Raw genomic sequence first — 14,311 nt, forward strand, 5'->3', positions numbered from 1 at the left:
AGTTGTACCGGTACAACTAATGGTGTAATTTTATATCAATATAATTAAACCAGTGCGACTTTTTGTGAGGACTCTCTTTTATATCAGTTTAAACCTGACATATTGATATAACTTGGACCTATAAATTTGGTGCTGGCTAAACCGATATAAGCAGTTTTAAATTGATATAAAAAAAGAGTCCAAAACAAAAGTTGCATTGGTTTAATTAAACCAATTTAAGTTACACCATTACAACATCTGTGTAGACAAAACATCAATCTTAAAGATGAAACAGGGCTCTACCAGAGCCAGTCTAACTTCATTCTCAACCCAACCCTCCAAAAGCTATAACTGGCCTCTACCTAAATGAGGTTTACGAACAGTGGTGGATTACTGCATTGGCTGATAGGGCCCGTGCCCCGGGGCCCAAATCAATTTGGCGGCCCTGCAGGAGCGCCGGAACTCTGGTCCCGACCCCTGCTTCCTTTTCTCGCTCCTCTCTTCCTCGAGGCTCCACCCCCTGGCCCAGCTGGAAAACAAAGCCTGAGGTAGGGTAAGCATATTCCCCCTACTCCCACACAGAGCTGGCCAAGCCGCCTGCGCCTCCCCAAACGGGCCCAAGAGGGGCTCCCTCCCTCCATACAGCATGGAGCTGACCTTAGCCTCTCTCCCTTCCCCCCCTGCACAGAGCTGGCCCGAGCCCCACTGCTCATCACCCCGCAAACCCAGCACACTCACCCCCCAGACCCTTTTTGGCAAAACTGAGCATTTGTCCCGTTTGCTCTTCCCAGTTTTGCCAAAAAAGTCCAAACAGCTGAGGCCATAACGGGATATATGATCACCCTAGGCCAGGGGTCCCCAAACTTTTTTGGTTATGCCCCCTCTTACCTGGTCCGCACCCCACCCCAGGAGCCAGGGCCAGGAGTGGGGCCAAATTTGGGCGCCTGGAGCGGCAGCCAGGGGCCGAGAGCAAGGCCATGGCTGCAGCTGCGGCCGGGAGCAAAGCCACAGCTGGGGCTACAGGCAGGTCAGAGCTGGGCCCCACCACGCACCCCGAACATTGCTCCATGCCCCCTAGGGGGACATGCCCCACAGTTTGGGGACCACTGCCCTAGGCTGTGGTAAGAGCCACTCAGGGAGCCTGGGTAACTGTGAAGAGCCCCAGACCCTCCACCTGTCATGGGTGGGCATGTGGTATCTGAGAGCAGCCCCTAACACTCAGGGCACGCCAAGCAGGGCCGGTGGAGGGTCCAGGGCTCCCCACAGTGGCCAGGGCTTCCTGGGCAGCTCTTACCACAGCCTGGCTTCCAGCCAGGATAGGGGGTGGGGACTTGGGGGGCCCAAATGTTCTTTGTGCCCAGAGCCCCAATAAATCTGTTTACAAACTAACAGTCTTCCAAGACCGGAGGAAACTTTACAATGTGATAGCTCCAGCCCTAGTAGGATCTACCCAATCGCTGCTCCATCAGAGTTTCTCAGTTGGCAGCAAACGCTTTTGTGCGGTTTTCCCAATGTAAATATATTAGTTCAGTGGAAAGGAAAAACCAGCCCTAAAGACATACCCTGAAGTTTGTTTCTACCTTAAATACCAAGAGAAATGCAAAAGGAAACTAGTTCCAATTACCTATTAAGTCTTGTACCAAGCAGTCCCCCACTCCCCATAACAGACAATTCTTTGCAGTATCGATCCTCTTCTATACATAATGGAATGATTTCATTCTGTAGCTATTTGGATGTATATTTAATTATATGTATTACTTAACTGGAATAGTTATATACATTTAGAACACTTGTAATCTTAAATGTATGGAAAACTTAAACATTACTTTCATTTACTTGACGTTACTTTAATAGGAAACTCACGGAACAATAAAATAAGGAAAATGAAGTCCAAACATTCCTTAATCCTAATCTTACTTTGAATTGGTATCAAAATTGAATCTCAAAGCACATTTTGACAATTACTACAATAGTGACAATTACTAATTACTGGAAGAACAAATTCTGAATGACATTAAACTTTCCATTCTGAATAATATTGCCTACTAGGTTGTTCCATTCATTTATTAGTTGAGTGATATGGGGGCAGGGAGGTCTTTCGTTTTCTTAAGTTTTCATTTCTGTCCCTTAGCAAAGCCTTGGGACTGTTCAGAATACTATGGTTTGGAGTATGTACACACTTCGTCCTAATAGCTCACATTTTTTTAGTCATGGGATCAACCTGCTTCTGTGTTTCAGGAGTGGATATCATACTCTCCTCACTCACCACCTTTTTCAGCTGTATATTCAACTGAATTGACTACATAAAGTAATAATGTGTTGACCATTTAATAGCTCTACACACTGTTTAAATATTTTCAGACTGTCATTTAAAGTCTTTTCTTCTTAGATAAGTGCCATGACTTTTGTATATGTTTAGTACTGTTCATCTGGCTAGTTTCACACAAGTGCCAAATGTTTTTAGCTTTAATTACTGATATCTCCCTAATCATAACACTCTCTCAAAATGGTCATAAGAAAAGGTTCACAGTTTTGCTTGCTAGGTAATTTATATTACAAAAACCCAAAGAAGTCCAAGTGCTAATTTTGGTTGGATTTCAATTTATATTCCCTTTGCAGAAAAAAAAGTTACGAACATGTTTGAACAAATTTTAGATGATAGAAACCCGATTGACGTTGACACCAATAGCCTTGTCTACATTTGAGCATTTCTACATTAAATTATGTTTGATAGCTAGGGAACAGTATAGTGGTAAAGTGAAGGACTGTTCATATACAAGTACAAATAATCTAGCAATTGAGATGGAAAACAATTGAGAGCAAGTAACAATTTGTCTCAGCTTTTAGGCAGAAGTAGGTCATTTTAAATTTGCTGGATAGGTTTTGTAAATAATATTTGCAGTTTTAATCAACTTCCTAGGTTTCATTTGAAGATAGAAATTTACTGCTGCAAATAAGGTACACATCTGCAAAGTAATTCATGTGTACCTACATTACTAATAAAGATCTTCTGTGAATCAAACTTAAGTTGTTTCTGAACTCCTTAATCTGTTTAACGTATTCATAACTGTATTCAATTAAATTAAGATTCTTCATACTGCAAACGTCACTGCTGAACAATATAGACAAGAAGATTACAATCTCTATTAATACAAGAGCAGGTCAGTAAGTTCTCTGTTAAATGAGATACATGAAAATAAATTTATTATCTATAATAAATCATGAGCCTACTATTATTTGATAGATTTTGGTATATAATGTTGCATATTACAGAGTTGATCACTTTCTAAATGTGAACTTTCACATCAGCGAAGTTCAGTATCAATAATTCTTTTAGTACCGAAGAAAAGATCAAAATAGTTGCTTTGATTATCTGATCTCACACAGTCTGTCCACCCCAGCTAAGCTGTCTATCTGCCCTCCCTTTAGCCACACCCATCCAGATAGTGTCAAAATCTTGCCACTTACTCCTCCAAAACTTTCCCAAAAAACAGACAGCTCTCTCTACCAACACCACTAAAACTCTTGTCCAGGCCCTTATTTCCCATCTTAATTACGCAACCTTCTTCTTTGACCTTCCTGACACCCATCTCAGGTCCAGCAAAAAGCTGCTGATAAGGTTATCTTCCTGGGCAGTCATTCCAGTCATGTCACCCCCTTCCCCTTCTTTAATCAGCTCAAGCGACTCCCCTGTCACAATCATATCAGATATATCTTCTTATCCACACTTTAAGATCCCTTATGATCCTTTCTATCTTACCTGCCTTCTCCACTGGGCCAACCTCTATCACCCAGAAGTCTGCTTCTTCTACAAGCACCTTCTCATATTCTTCGATGCTGATTCTTATGCACGAAACTCCCTCTCATAACTTATCTATAAAGCCACAACCCTGTCTTTTTACAAATCCCTTCTCAATACCCACTTCTGCAGACATGCCAACAATAAATTGCAATCTGAAAATGGTCATGCAAGTGGCAATAGTGATTACTGGTATAATTAATATCACATTTGTTTATGTTTTTAAAAAATTACTCTGCTTCAGTTTTCATCTCTTCTTTTACTCCACTTCTCCCCATTGTCTGTCTAATGTCTGGATAGAGTTTTTCTACCTGTCAGAAGGACAGCTTATGAATCTTCTACCCCAATGAAATGCTCGGGCCTATTTTTTTTAAATTATCTATCTGTCCATCCAGCCAGATATTTTTATAGTTACAGTAGGTTCTGAGTGACTCACAATCATTAGCAGATTTTTATTACAGCTCAATGGAAGTGGAAATTCCATCTCACAAAAGTTTACAAGATTTCAATATCTGGCTTCATTTCAAATCAGAATGAAACCAGAAAATTTCATAATTTTCCATGAAAGAAAAGTCTGGCACAAATAATTTCAGATCAAAACACTTCATTTTGATTTTGACTTTATTATAATACAATACAAAAATACAAAAAGTCATTTCAAAAAGAAATATCAAAATATTTCATTCCAAAAATGTCAAAACAGGGCATTTCAACATTGTAGGAACTTTTTCCCCATAATTTTTCTCCTAAACAAAATTTTTGCAAACTTGACACAATATCACAAAGCATTTGATTTCAACGGAACCATATTTTTCAGTGGATTAAGACCCTTGTCAAAAGACAATGACGGCAAGTGTGCAAGTGTGTCAGTCCCCCATCTATTCAATAGCCCATTGGTTGGGGCATTTACCTGGGAGACCCCAGTCTGAATCGCTGCTCTGCCTGATTTGGAGCACTGACTTGAAGCCAGGTCTCCCACATCGCAGGTGAGTGCCCTAATCCCCGGAATATGGGGTCTCTCTCTCTGATCCAATAAATATTTAAAATTATTTATATACAGTGGAACAGTTCTAACAGAAGACCTTGAGAGAGACCCACTCCATTACAGCCAATAGACTGGTGGTGAGGCACTCATTAGAGATGTTGGAAACCTGTGTCCACATCCCTGCTCCAAATCAGGTATGGGTTTGAATATGCATCTCCCACATTCCAGATGAGTACCCTGACCACTGAGCTATTGGCTATAGTGGGGGGGGGAGGGGTGTCTCTCCCTCCCATTTTTTGTGAGGGAGAGGCTGACCTGGCTTAGGCACCTAACTCCAGGAGAGGGTTCATGGTTGAAAATCTGAAGTAGTGCTCTCCAGCCTTTCAGTCAGGCACCTAACCCTCTTTGAGGATCTAAGCCTTCAGCCTTTCCCTTTCCTTTGCATTTCTCTTGCGGCTGGCACAGGCAGCTGCCCGCTCAGTTTCCTGGCTTCTGAGAATCCCTTTCTTAAGAGTCTAAGGCCATGTCTACACTACGAAAGTACTCCGATTTCACAGAAGTCAATTTTTGGGAACAGATTGTATAAAGTCGAGTGCATGCGTCCACACTAAGCACATTAATTCGGCAGCATGTGTCCACAGTAGCGTGGCAAGCGTCGACATTCTGAGCGGTGCACTGTGGGTAGCTATCCCACAGTTCCCGCAGCCCACTGGAATTCGGGGCTGAGCTCCCAATGCCTGATGGAGCCAAAAATTTGTCACAGGTGGTTATGGGTAAATGTTGTCAGTCAACTCTCCCTCCCTCCATGAAAGCAACAGCAGACAATCATTTCGCGCCCTTTTTCCTGGATTGCCCGAGCAGACGCCATAGCATGGCAAGTGTGGAGCCCATTCAGCTCACCGCAGCAGTTATGACCATTGTAAACACCTTGCGCATTATTGTGCAGTTTATGCAGAACCAACACCTGAAAAACGAGGCAAGGAGGCAACGGCAGAGCGGTGATGAGGACATGAACACAGATTTCTCTAAAACCGCGGTCCCCAGCAATTTGGAGATCATGGTGTTACTGGGGCAGGCTTATGATGTGGAACGCCAATTCTGGGCCCAGGAAACAAGCACAGAGTGGTGGGACCGCATAGTGTTGCGGCTTTGGGATGATTCCCAGTGGCTCCGAAACTTTCGCATGCGTAAGGGCACTTTCATGGAACTTTATGACTTGCTTTCCCCTGCCCTGTAGCGCAAGAATACCAAGATGAGAGCAGCCCTCACAGTTCACAAGCGAGTGGCAAGAGCCCTGTGGAAGCTTGCAACGCCAGACAGCTACCAGTCAGTCGGTAATCAATTTGGAGTGGGCAAATCTACTGCGGGGGTTGCTGTGATGCAAGTAGCCAATGCAATCATTGAGCTGCTGCTATCAAAGGTAGTGACTCTGGGAAACGTGCAAGTCATACTAGATGGCTTTGCTGCAATAGGATTCCATAACTGTGGTGGGGCAACAGTCAGAATGCATATCCCTGTCTTGGGACCGGACCACTAGGGCAGCCAGTACATAAACCGCAAGGGGTACTTTTCAATGGTGCTGCAAGCACTGGTGGCTCACAAGGGAAGTTTCACCAACATCAACATGGGATGGCCGGGAAAGGTTCATGACGCTCGCATCTTCAGGAGCTCTGGTCTGTTTAAATGGCGGCAGGAAGAGATTTACTTCCCAGACCAGAAAATAACTGTTGGGGATGTTGAAATGCCTACAGTTATCCTTGGGGACCCAGCCTACCCGTTAATGCCCGGGCTCATGAAGCCGTACACAGGCACCCTGGACAGTAGTAAGGAGCTGTTCAACTATAGGCTGAGCAAGTGCAGAATGATGGCAGAGCGTGCATTTGGACGTTTAAAGAGTCACTGGCGCAGTTTACTGATTTGCTCAGACCTCAGCGAAACCAATATTCCCATTGTTATTGCTGCTTGCTGTGTGCTCCACAATCTCTGTAAGAGTAAGGGGGAGATGTTTATGGCGGAGTGGGAGGTTGAGGCAAATCGCCTGGCTGCTGAATACGAATAGCCAGACACCAGAGCAGTTAGAAGAGCACAGCAGGAAGCGCTGCGCATCAGAGAAGCTTTGAAAACCAGTTTCATGACTGGCCAGGGTACTGTGTGACACTTCTGTTTGTCTCTCCTTGATGAAAACCCACCCCCTTGGTTGCCTCTAAATTCCCTGTAAGCCACCCGCCCTCCCCCCTTCGATCACAGCTCACTTGCAAAAGAAATAAAGTCACTATTGTTTAAAAAACATGTATTCTTTATTAATTGATTATAAAAATAGGGAGATAACTCACAAGATAGCCCGGGTGGGGTGTGAGAGTAGGAGGGAAGGAAAAGGCCACTTTAAAACTTCTTGAATGACAGCCTTCTGTTGCTTGGACTGTCCACTGGGATCGAGTGGTTGCATGCCCAGAGCCTCCTCCCCCACGTTCTTGGGCATCTGGGTGAGGAGGCTATGGAACTTGGGAAGGAGGGAGGGCAGTTAAACAGAGGTTGCAGCAGCAGTCTGTGATCCTGCTGCCATTCATGAACCTCCACAAGACGCTGGAGCATGTCCGTTTGATCCCTCAGTAGCCCCAGCGTTGCCTCATGCCTCCTCTGATCTTCCTGCCGCCACCTCTCCTCACGTTCGTCGGCCACTTTCCTGTACTCTGCTATTGTGTCCCTCCACACATTCTGCTGAGCTGTCAGTGCCTGACGACTGCATGAGCTCAGAGAACATTTCATTGCGCGTGTGTTTTTTTCGCCGCCTTATCTGAGATAGCCTTTGGGACGGAGGAGGGAGGCTTCAAACATTGTAGCTGCTGGAGGGAAAAAAGGGAGTAAAGTATTTAAAAAGATACACTTTACAGAACAATGGCTATACTCTTTCACGGTGAACAACACTATTCACATTACATAGCACATGTGATTTTGGTACAAGGTCGCATTTTGCATCTTATATTGAGTGCCTGTGGCTTTGGTGTTAGAGATCACACATGCAGGGCCGGGCAACAGAATTCGGCTTGCAGGCGGCCATGGTAAGCCATAGTCTTTCGGCTTCTGCAACCTTCATAACAGCAGCACTCTCCGCTCCCATACCAAGCAAAGCACGTTGAGTTGGCCATTTAGTGCTGCGGTTTTCCTGTTAACGTGCAGCAGCAGAAACCAAACTAACCCCCCGCCCCCGCCATCCAATTCTCTGGGATGACTGCTGTACCCCTCACCCCACCGTGTGGCTGGCATCAGGGAAGATCCCTGCTAGCCAAACGCGAACAGCTCAGCGCCAATGCCCCCTGCCATCGCGTGGCTAACTGCGGGGAGGATTTCTTTTCAGCCACAGGCAAAGAGCCCAGTAGGAACAGCCACCTCTGAATGTCCCCTTAATTAAATTCCCCTATTTCAACCAGGTTACCATGAACGATATCACTCTCCTGAGGATAACACAGAGAGCTAAAGAACGGATGTTGCTTGAATGCCAGCAAACACCGGGACCATACGCTGCCAGGCTTTGTCATGCAGTGATACCAGATTACTTGCTCCTAGCATGGCGTGGTAAAGTGTCCTACCATGGAGGACGGAATAAGGTTGCTCTCCCCAGAAACGTTCTGCAAAGACTTTTAGAATACCTCCAGGAGAGCTTCATGGAGATGTCCCTGGAGGATTTCTGCTCCACCCCCAGACACGTTAACAGACTCTTCCAGTAGCTGTACTAGCCACGAATGCATCCCAAGTCTTCAGGGCTACTTAATCATTAAAAAACACTTGCTTTTATAACATGTATTATATTTTAAAAGGTACACTCACCAGAGATCCCTTCTCCAGCTTCGTTGGGTTGGGAGGGTATTTCAGTCAGGGTGATAAAAAGATCCTGGCTGTCAGGGAGAATGGTGTGCTGTGTGCTCTCCTCAAGCTCATCCTCCTCATCATCTTCCCCGTCCGCAAAATCCTCAGGCATGGCGGAGAATACCCCATCATTGGAGTCCACAGACAGAGGTGGAGTAGTGGTGGCGGCCCCCCATAGAATTGCATGCAGCTCAGCGTAGAAGCAGCATGTCTGGGGCTCTGTCCCAGAGTGTCTGTTTGATTCTTTGGTTTTCTTGTACGCTTGTCTGAGCTCCTTAAGTTTCACACGGCATTGTGTTGTGTCCCTGCTGTAGCCTCTGTCCCTCATGGCCTCAGAGATTTTTTGAAATGTTTTGGCATTTCATCTTTTGGAACGTAGTTCTGATAGCACGGATTCCTCTCCGCATACAGTGATCAGATCCAGTACCTCCCGTTCGGTCCATGCTGGAGCTCTTTTTTGATTCTGGGACTGCATGGTCACCTATGCTGATGAGCTCGCCTGGCCAAAAGGAAATGAGATTCAAAAGCTCCTGGGGCTTTTCCTGTACACCTAGCCAGTGCATCCGAGTTGAGAGTGCTGTCCAGAGCGGTCACAATGGTGCACTGTGGGATAGCTCCCGGAGGCCAATACCTTCAAATTGCGTCCACACTAACACTAATTCGAAACAGCGATGTCCATTTCAGCAATAAATCCCTCATTAGGGAGGAGTACAGAAATCGGTTTTAAGAGCCCTTTATGTCGAAAAAAATTCGTTCGTTGTGTGGATGGGTGCAGGGTTAATTCAACTTAACGCTGCTAAATCCGACATCAACTCGTAGTGTAGACCAGGCCTAACTCTCCCCATGCACTGTATGGGAAGGCTGGGTGCCAAACTGTGGGCTGTGAATTCCAGTGGGCAGGAGGGGCACTTAGGAGTTAATTTAAGTCTCCTTTGTGAATCTAGCCTTCGGTCCCTACCCTCTAGTTACTGTGGCTCAGAGGTATATTCAAACCTTTTTAATACTCTTGGGTTAAAGTTAATCTGCGATCAGAGTGAATTATCAAAGATAACTCTGAATCTTTATGCAGGGCTCTAGCTTCTCACATCAACTTGATGCTGAAGAGTCCGGAAAAACAAGTTGCTGTTTCCACTGTGTGCTTGACAACTTAATTATCCTAAATGTTATAAATAATATATCATACATGAAAATTCAAGAAATAAAGGAGAAGTCTTCTCTTCTTTACAGTTCCCTTTTCCTTCTTGTACCCAAAACATAACCGACTGGTATCTCTACTCAGAGTCCAAAGACTCAACATTCATAAACATCATTCTTAAGAAACCCAGTTTTTTCAAAAGTTCCGTAAGTTGACAACAGAAACTGTTCTTTTTGAGCTCTGCCTGCTAGAACTAAAAAAAAAAAGTAAAAACATTAATGAGTATAGCAAGAATTTTGTTGTTATTTTAAATATTAGTTCCCCAATGTTTTAATTAGGCTCAGTAAATATCACTAACTCTAAAAAACTCTGGACACTAATTTTAAGGGGGCATTATGTGGACACAAATCTTGATTTACATCCTGACATTTGTCTGATATTGTACATGCACATGCACATGCATGTGCATACAAAATTTTGAAGAATGGGTTTTGAGTGATTTGAGGGTTTACAATGTTATTTACAGAGAACTCCCAAAGTGATTTTTTATATTTTTTAAAAACAAATAAGAGCTAAAAGTAACTAAAATAAAGTTAAGTTTTCTCTTGGAAGAATTTAGATCAGCAACAAAACGGATCTCAATATCGTTGAGATTTATCTAAAATTGGTTTCATGTAGAGATGTTCAATTCTGCAGTTAGTACAGATTTATTTATACTGCAAGGTTCAGGTCAGAAACAGAATGTAACTAACAAGCAGACCAGAACATAGATCATGTTCCAGAGATAAATAGGAGTTGAGGTGCCTTGCATAAGAATAGCAAGATTTTGTACACGATCTGCAGCTTCAAAGTCAGCCAGTATAATGGTCTGATTAGGCAGTAATTTGAGACTAACAATAACAAAATTCAACAAATCACAAAAACAAAACAGAGAAGGCCTGGATGCCTCCCCCTGGCCCCCGCAAAAAAACAACCATTACAACCAACCAGTACAGAGAAAACTTGAACACAGATCAGAGTTTTGGCAGAAAAGATAAAACAAGTGAGATCTATAGTGTTTGTAAGGGGAGTATAATTGTGAGGTTCATAAATTAACTCAGGATCAAACAGAATGCACATATTCCTGGAAAAACCCAGGATCCAAACGTAACCTCTTAAAAAGCAAGAATAAATGATGGAACAATAGCAATCAGGGCCAAGAAACACTACCTCCACTTTGTCTGTATTAATTTAAACTACAAATCCCCAAAACCAGCTAATCACATTTAGAAATGTTTTTGTAGGTAGACATCAAATAATGTCAAGTTCAAGCTGCTCTCTTCACCTTTACAAAGCTTCATCCTACTCTACATCTCTCTACCCTCATCTCCTAAGTACTCGCAATATTTAAACTCTGGCCAATCTGCCTTCTTCTTGCCCAATTTGTCTCCTTTACCTTCTCCATATGATTGGAATAATCTCTCTACTAATATATATCAAGCTCCTTCCTTCTCCTTCCACAAACTTCTAAAATCCACCTGTTCTGTGAAGTTTTTAAGAGAGACCGGGCTGTGGCCATTATGTTCTGTTCTGTTTGTACTGTTGGTTTTCACTTATATATCTAGATTATAAATCTTCTTTTGTGTTTGGTAGTGACCTACATAGCACTTACAACACTATATTCATTTACTTATCTATATAAACAAGAGAGCAGAAGATACAGATCTGAAACAGCAGACAAATTATATTTAACAATTTTATATAATTATGATTGATAATACAGGTTTTTATGTTTAAGTTTTTTATTTTTATCTATTTAAATTTTACAATTGTGGGAAATTATGGAGGAGGCTAGACAATGGCTAGTCAGACAACTACTTAATGACAGAAAATGTTGAGATTCAAAAAGTTCAAACTTCATAATACACAAATTGTCAGCATCATATGTCAAAATATACAAAGTAAATATAATTAAATCAAATTCTAACAAGTTTGCAAGCAGCATTTTTCTTAGTTTGGCTATCTGTAAATTACCTTTATCATTGATGGAATTTTTTTTTTGTCAGTTTGTGTGTGTACATCGAAATGGACATTTATCAATAAAAATCTAATCCTTTCAAGACTATTTAATAACAATGAAACTCAGGGAAAGCACTAATAGACATAAAGAAAATAATACAGGGTCCAACGCATAATCCTGTCGGAAGCCTACACTGACGTAAAAGTGAAATGGCATGATCCCACGCAGAACCCAACAATCTGAGAGCTATAAATTAAATCAATAGAGCACTGAATCATGGAAGTCAAAAGTGGACTGCCACGGAACATAGCCTTGTCTAATACAGGAATACTAACTAAAGTAAGGCAAATAACTATTTGTTTTATCCACTAAAACATCATTTGTACAACATAAGGGACACTGTAAATTTAAAATATTGTCCACAATTTAAATTTTGTTTAAAAAAATTTATAAAACATAATACCAAAATAAATGTTTTCCTAATGTTTTTAAAGTTTGAAACCCAGAACTAAGAACCTGAAAATAAAACTGATAAACTAGAAAAAAGTTAAAAATTGACTTTATTGATTTTATTACCAAGCCATGAGAAAGGTATAAAGAAAAAAAAGATAGTAACAAAAACTGGAGTTTTAAAATTATTTCTGTATTAACAATCTAAGGACTGTTAGAAACACAAAAAAGTTGTTTGTTTACAATATCTTCAAGTTGACAGCATTTATTTATATAGCCAGTCCTATTAAATAACCATCTCTAAAATAAATCCAGACTAATATAGGCAATGCAAATTATTAACCTGAAGGAATGACCAAACACGGTCCTTCAAAATGTTAAGCATGTGTGTAAGTGTTTGCAGGATCAGGGCCCTGACTCAGAATAATGCACTTCAGAAATGAACAGGTGTAAAATAAGCTGCTATAAAGAAACCAGAAATGTAGCTTGCTTACTTTAAACGAGATTTTCTAAAAAGCCTATTTTAAAAAAAAAAAATCAAACAGAAAGGCCCACAAGAAAACAATCAAGACATTAACAAGCAATGTAAAGTAAATAAAAGTTCTCAAAAGAAACTACACAGAATAGGATCATGAAAACAGATATTGCCAGGAACAATAAGACAAGATGTCATTCCACAAGAAAAAGAGGTGTGTGGCGGGGGGGAAAATACATGAAGACAGAGTTTTAGGCTACAAATTCATTTCAGGCCATAATGTTTGTGGCTGTTCCACCTCAAACAACCCACAGGACAGGATGTCCACTAAGGAGATACGTATTAGATGTAGAGTGCAGTGAGAAAGCTTATGCTCAAATAAATTGGTTAGTCTCTAAGGTGCCACAAGTACTCCTTTTCTTTTTGCGAATACAGACTAACACGGCTGCTACCCTGAAACCAGTGAGAACAAAGGATCACAATTATTAGAGCATCATTTTCTGGTGCATATTTCATTTATTTTCCTTCCTTTTCACCAAATCCTTATGTTCTGAGGGGAAACCGCAGGAGAGGGAGTTAAAAAAAACTTGCATCTCAAATTAAGGATTAAAAAACGACCCAATTCATTTGGTGGAGCAATTTGAATGAGTGCTTCTTTAACCATATTATTAATACACACAGCAAAATCCTCCCTGCCCAGAGGGAGTGGATATAAATACTACCCCTGACAGTTAAGCAGCGAGTCTCCTGGCCCTGCAGAAGAGTGAAAGGTTTAGGGCAGGTCTGACTCCCTCTCCTCTGGGCAGACACAGGCTTCCCACGCTCATGCCGCCCTGCGGCATCCGCCCAGCAGTGTCGAGGCGAGTGCCGGCCGTGTGCGTCCAGCCAAGGGGGAAAGGGAGGACAAGCGGCGAGGGTGAGGGGCGGGATGGAGAGAGGGACACGGAGAAAGGCCGTGGGGGAAGGAAGCAGAAAGGGAGACAGACGCATGGAAGGACGGGGTGGGGATGGGGGTGGAGCGGGTCAGGCAGGCAGCGGGGGGAGGACAGCCAAGGGCCGGGGACTGGGCTCACCCGTGCCTGCCGCTCCAGCTGGGAGTGGAGGCTGGAGCCCTTCAGCCGCTGCACGATCTGAGCGATGGCCAAGGAGAGCCCGGTGTCCTGCTCCAGCATCATCCCGGCGCACACCGGCGGGATTTGTGCCCGGCCAACACTCCTCGCCGCCGCAGCGGGGGACCGTAGTGGCGGGACCAATTTCAGGGAGACACCCTCGCTCCCTCCTGCCCCTCTCTCGCTACTTCACTGACGGCGTTACCAGGCAACTAAGGGAGCGGAAAGCGGCGCTCGGCTGCGGATTCCGGCTGGAAACTGGCTCCCCAGAGCAGAGTTCCGGTCTCCGGGCCTTCCCCCGCGTCGTTCTGCTCTAGCCCAGGCCACCATAAAGACAGGGTGACATGAGTGCTGGCCTTGGCGATACCAAAGGCAAAACTAGACTTTACTGCAAAAGGCCAGTATTTCACCCTCAGCCCCTGAGCAGGGGATAGGCTCCCAGCCCCACCTGCTGTCCAGAATAAGAGACACCCCGCTCCCCCAGCACGGACAGCAGCATTCACGAGTGTCACCACC

General features: G+C 43.4%; 1 protein-coding gene across 1 annotated transcript in view; it reads right to left on the minus strand.

Annotated features, from left to right (window-relative positions):
• Positions 1 to 14,011, minus strand: part of TBC1D19 (TBC1 domain family member 19) — a 106,418-nt gene extending 92,407 nt beyond the window's left edge. The window contains exon 1 of the mRNA XM_037897967.2: positions 13,760 to 14,011. Within this exon, the coding sequence (XP_037753895.1) occupies positions 13,760 to 13,861 (102 nt within the window). The 5' untranslated portion in view covers positions 13,862 to 14,011. The remainder of the gene's footprint in view (positions 1 to 13,759) is intronic.
• Positions 14,012 to 14,311: the final 300 nt, after the last annotated feature.

The sequence above is a fragment of the Chelonia mydas genome, chromosome 4, assembly GCF_015237465.2.
Source record: "Chelonia mydas isolate rCheMyd1 chromosome 4, rCheMyd1.pri.v2, whole genome shotgun sequence".
Taxonomy (NCBI): Eukaryota; Metazoa; Chordata; order Testudines; family Cheloniidae; genus Chelonia; species Chelonia mydas.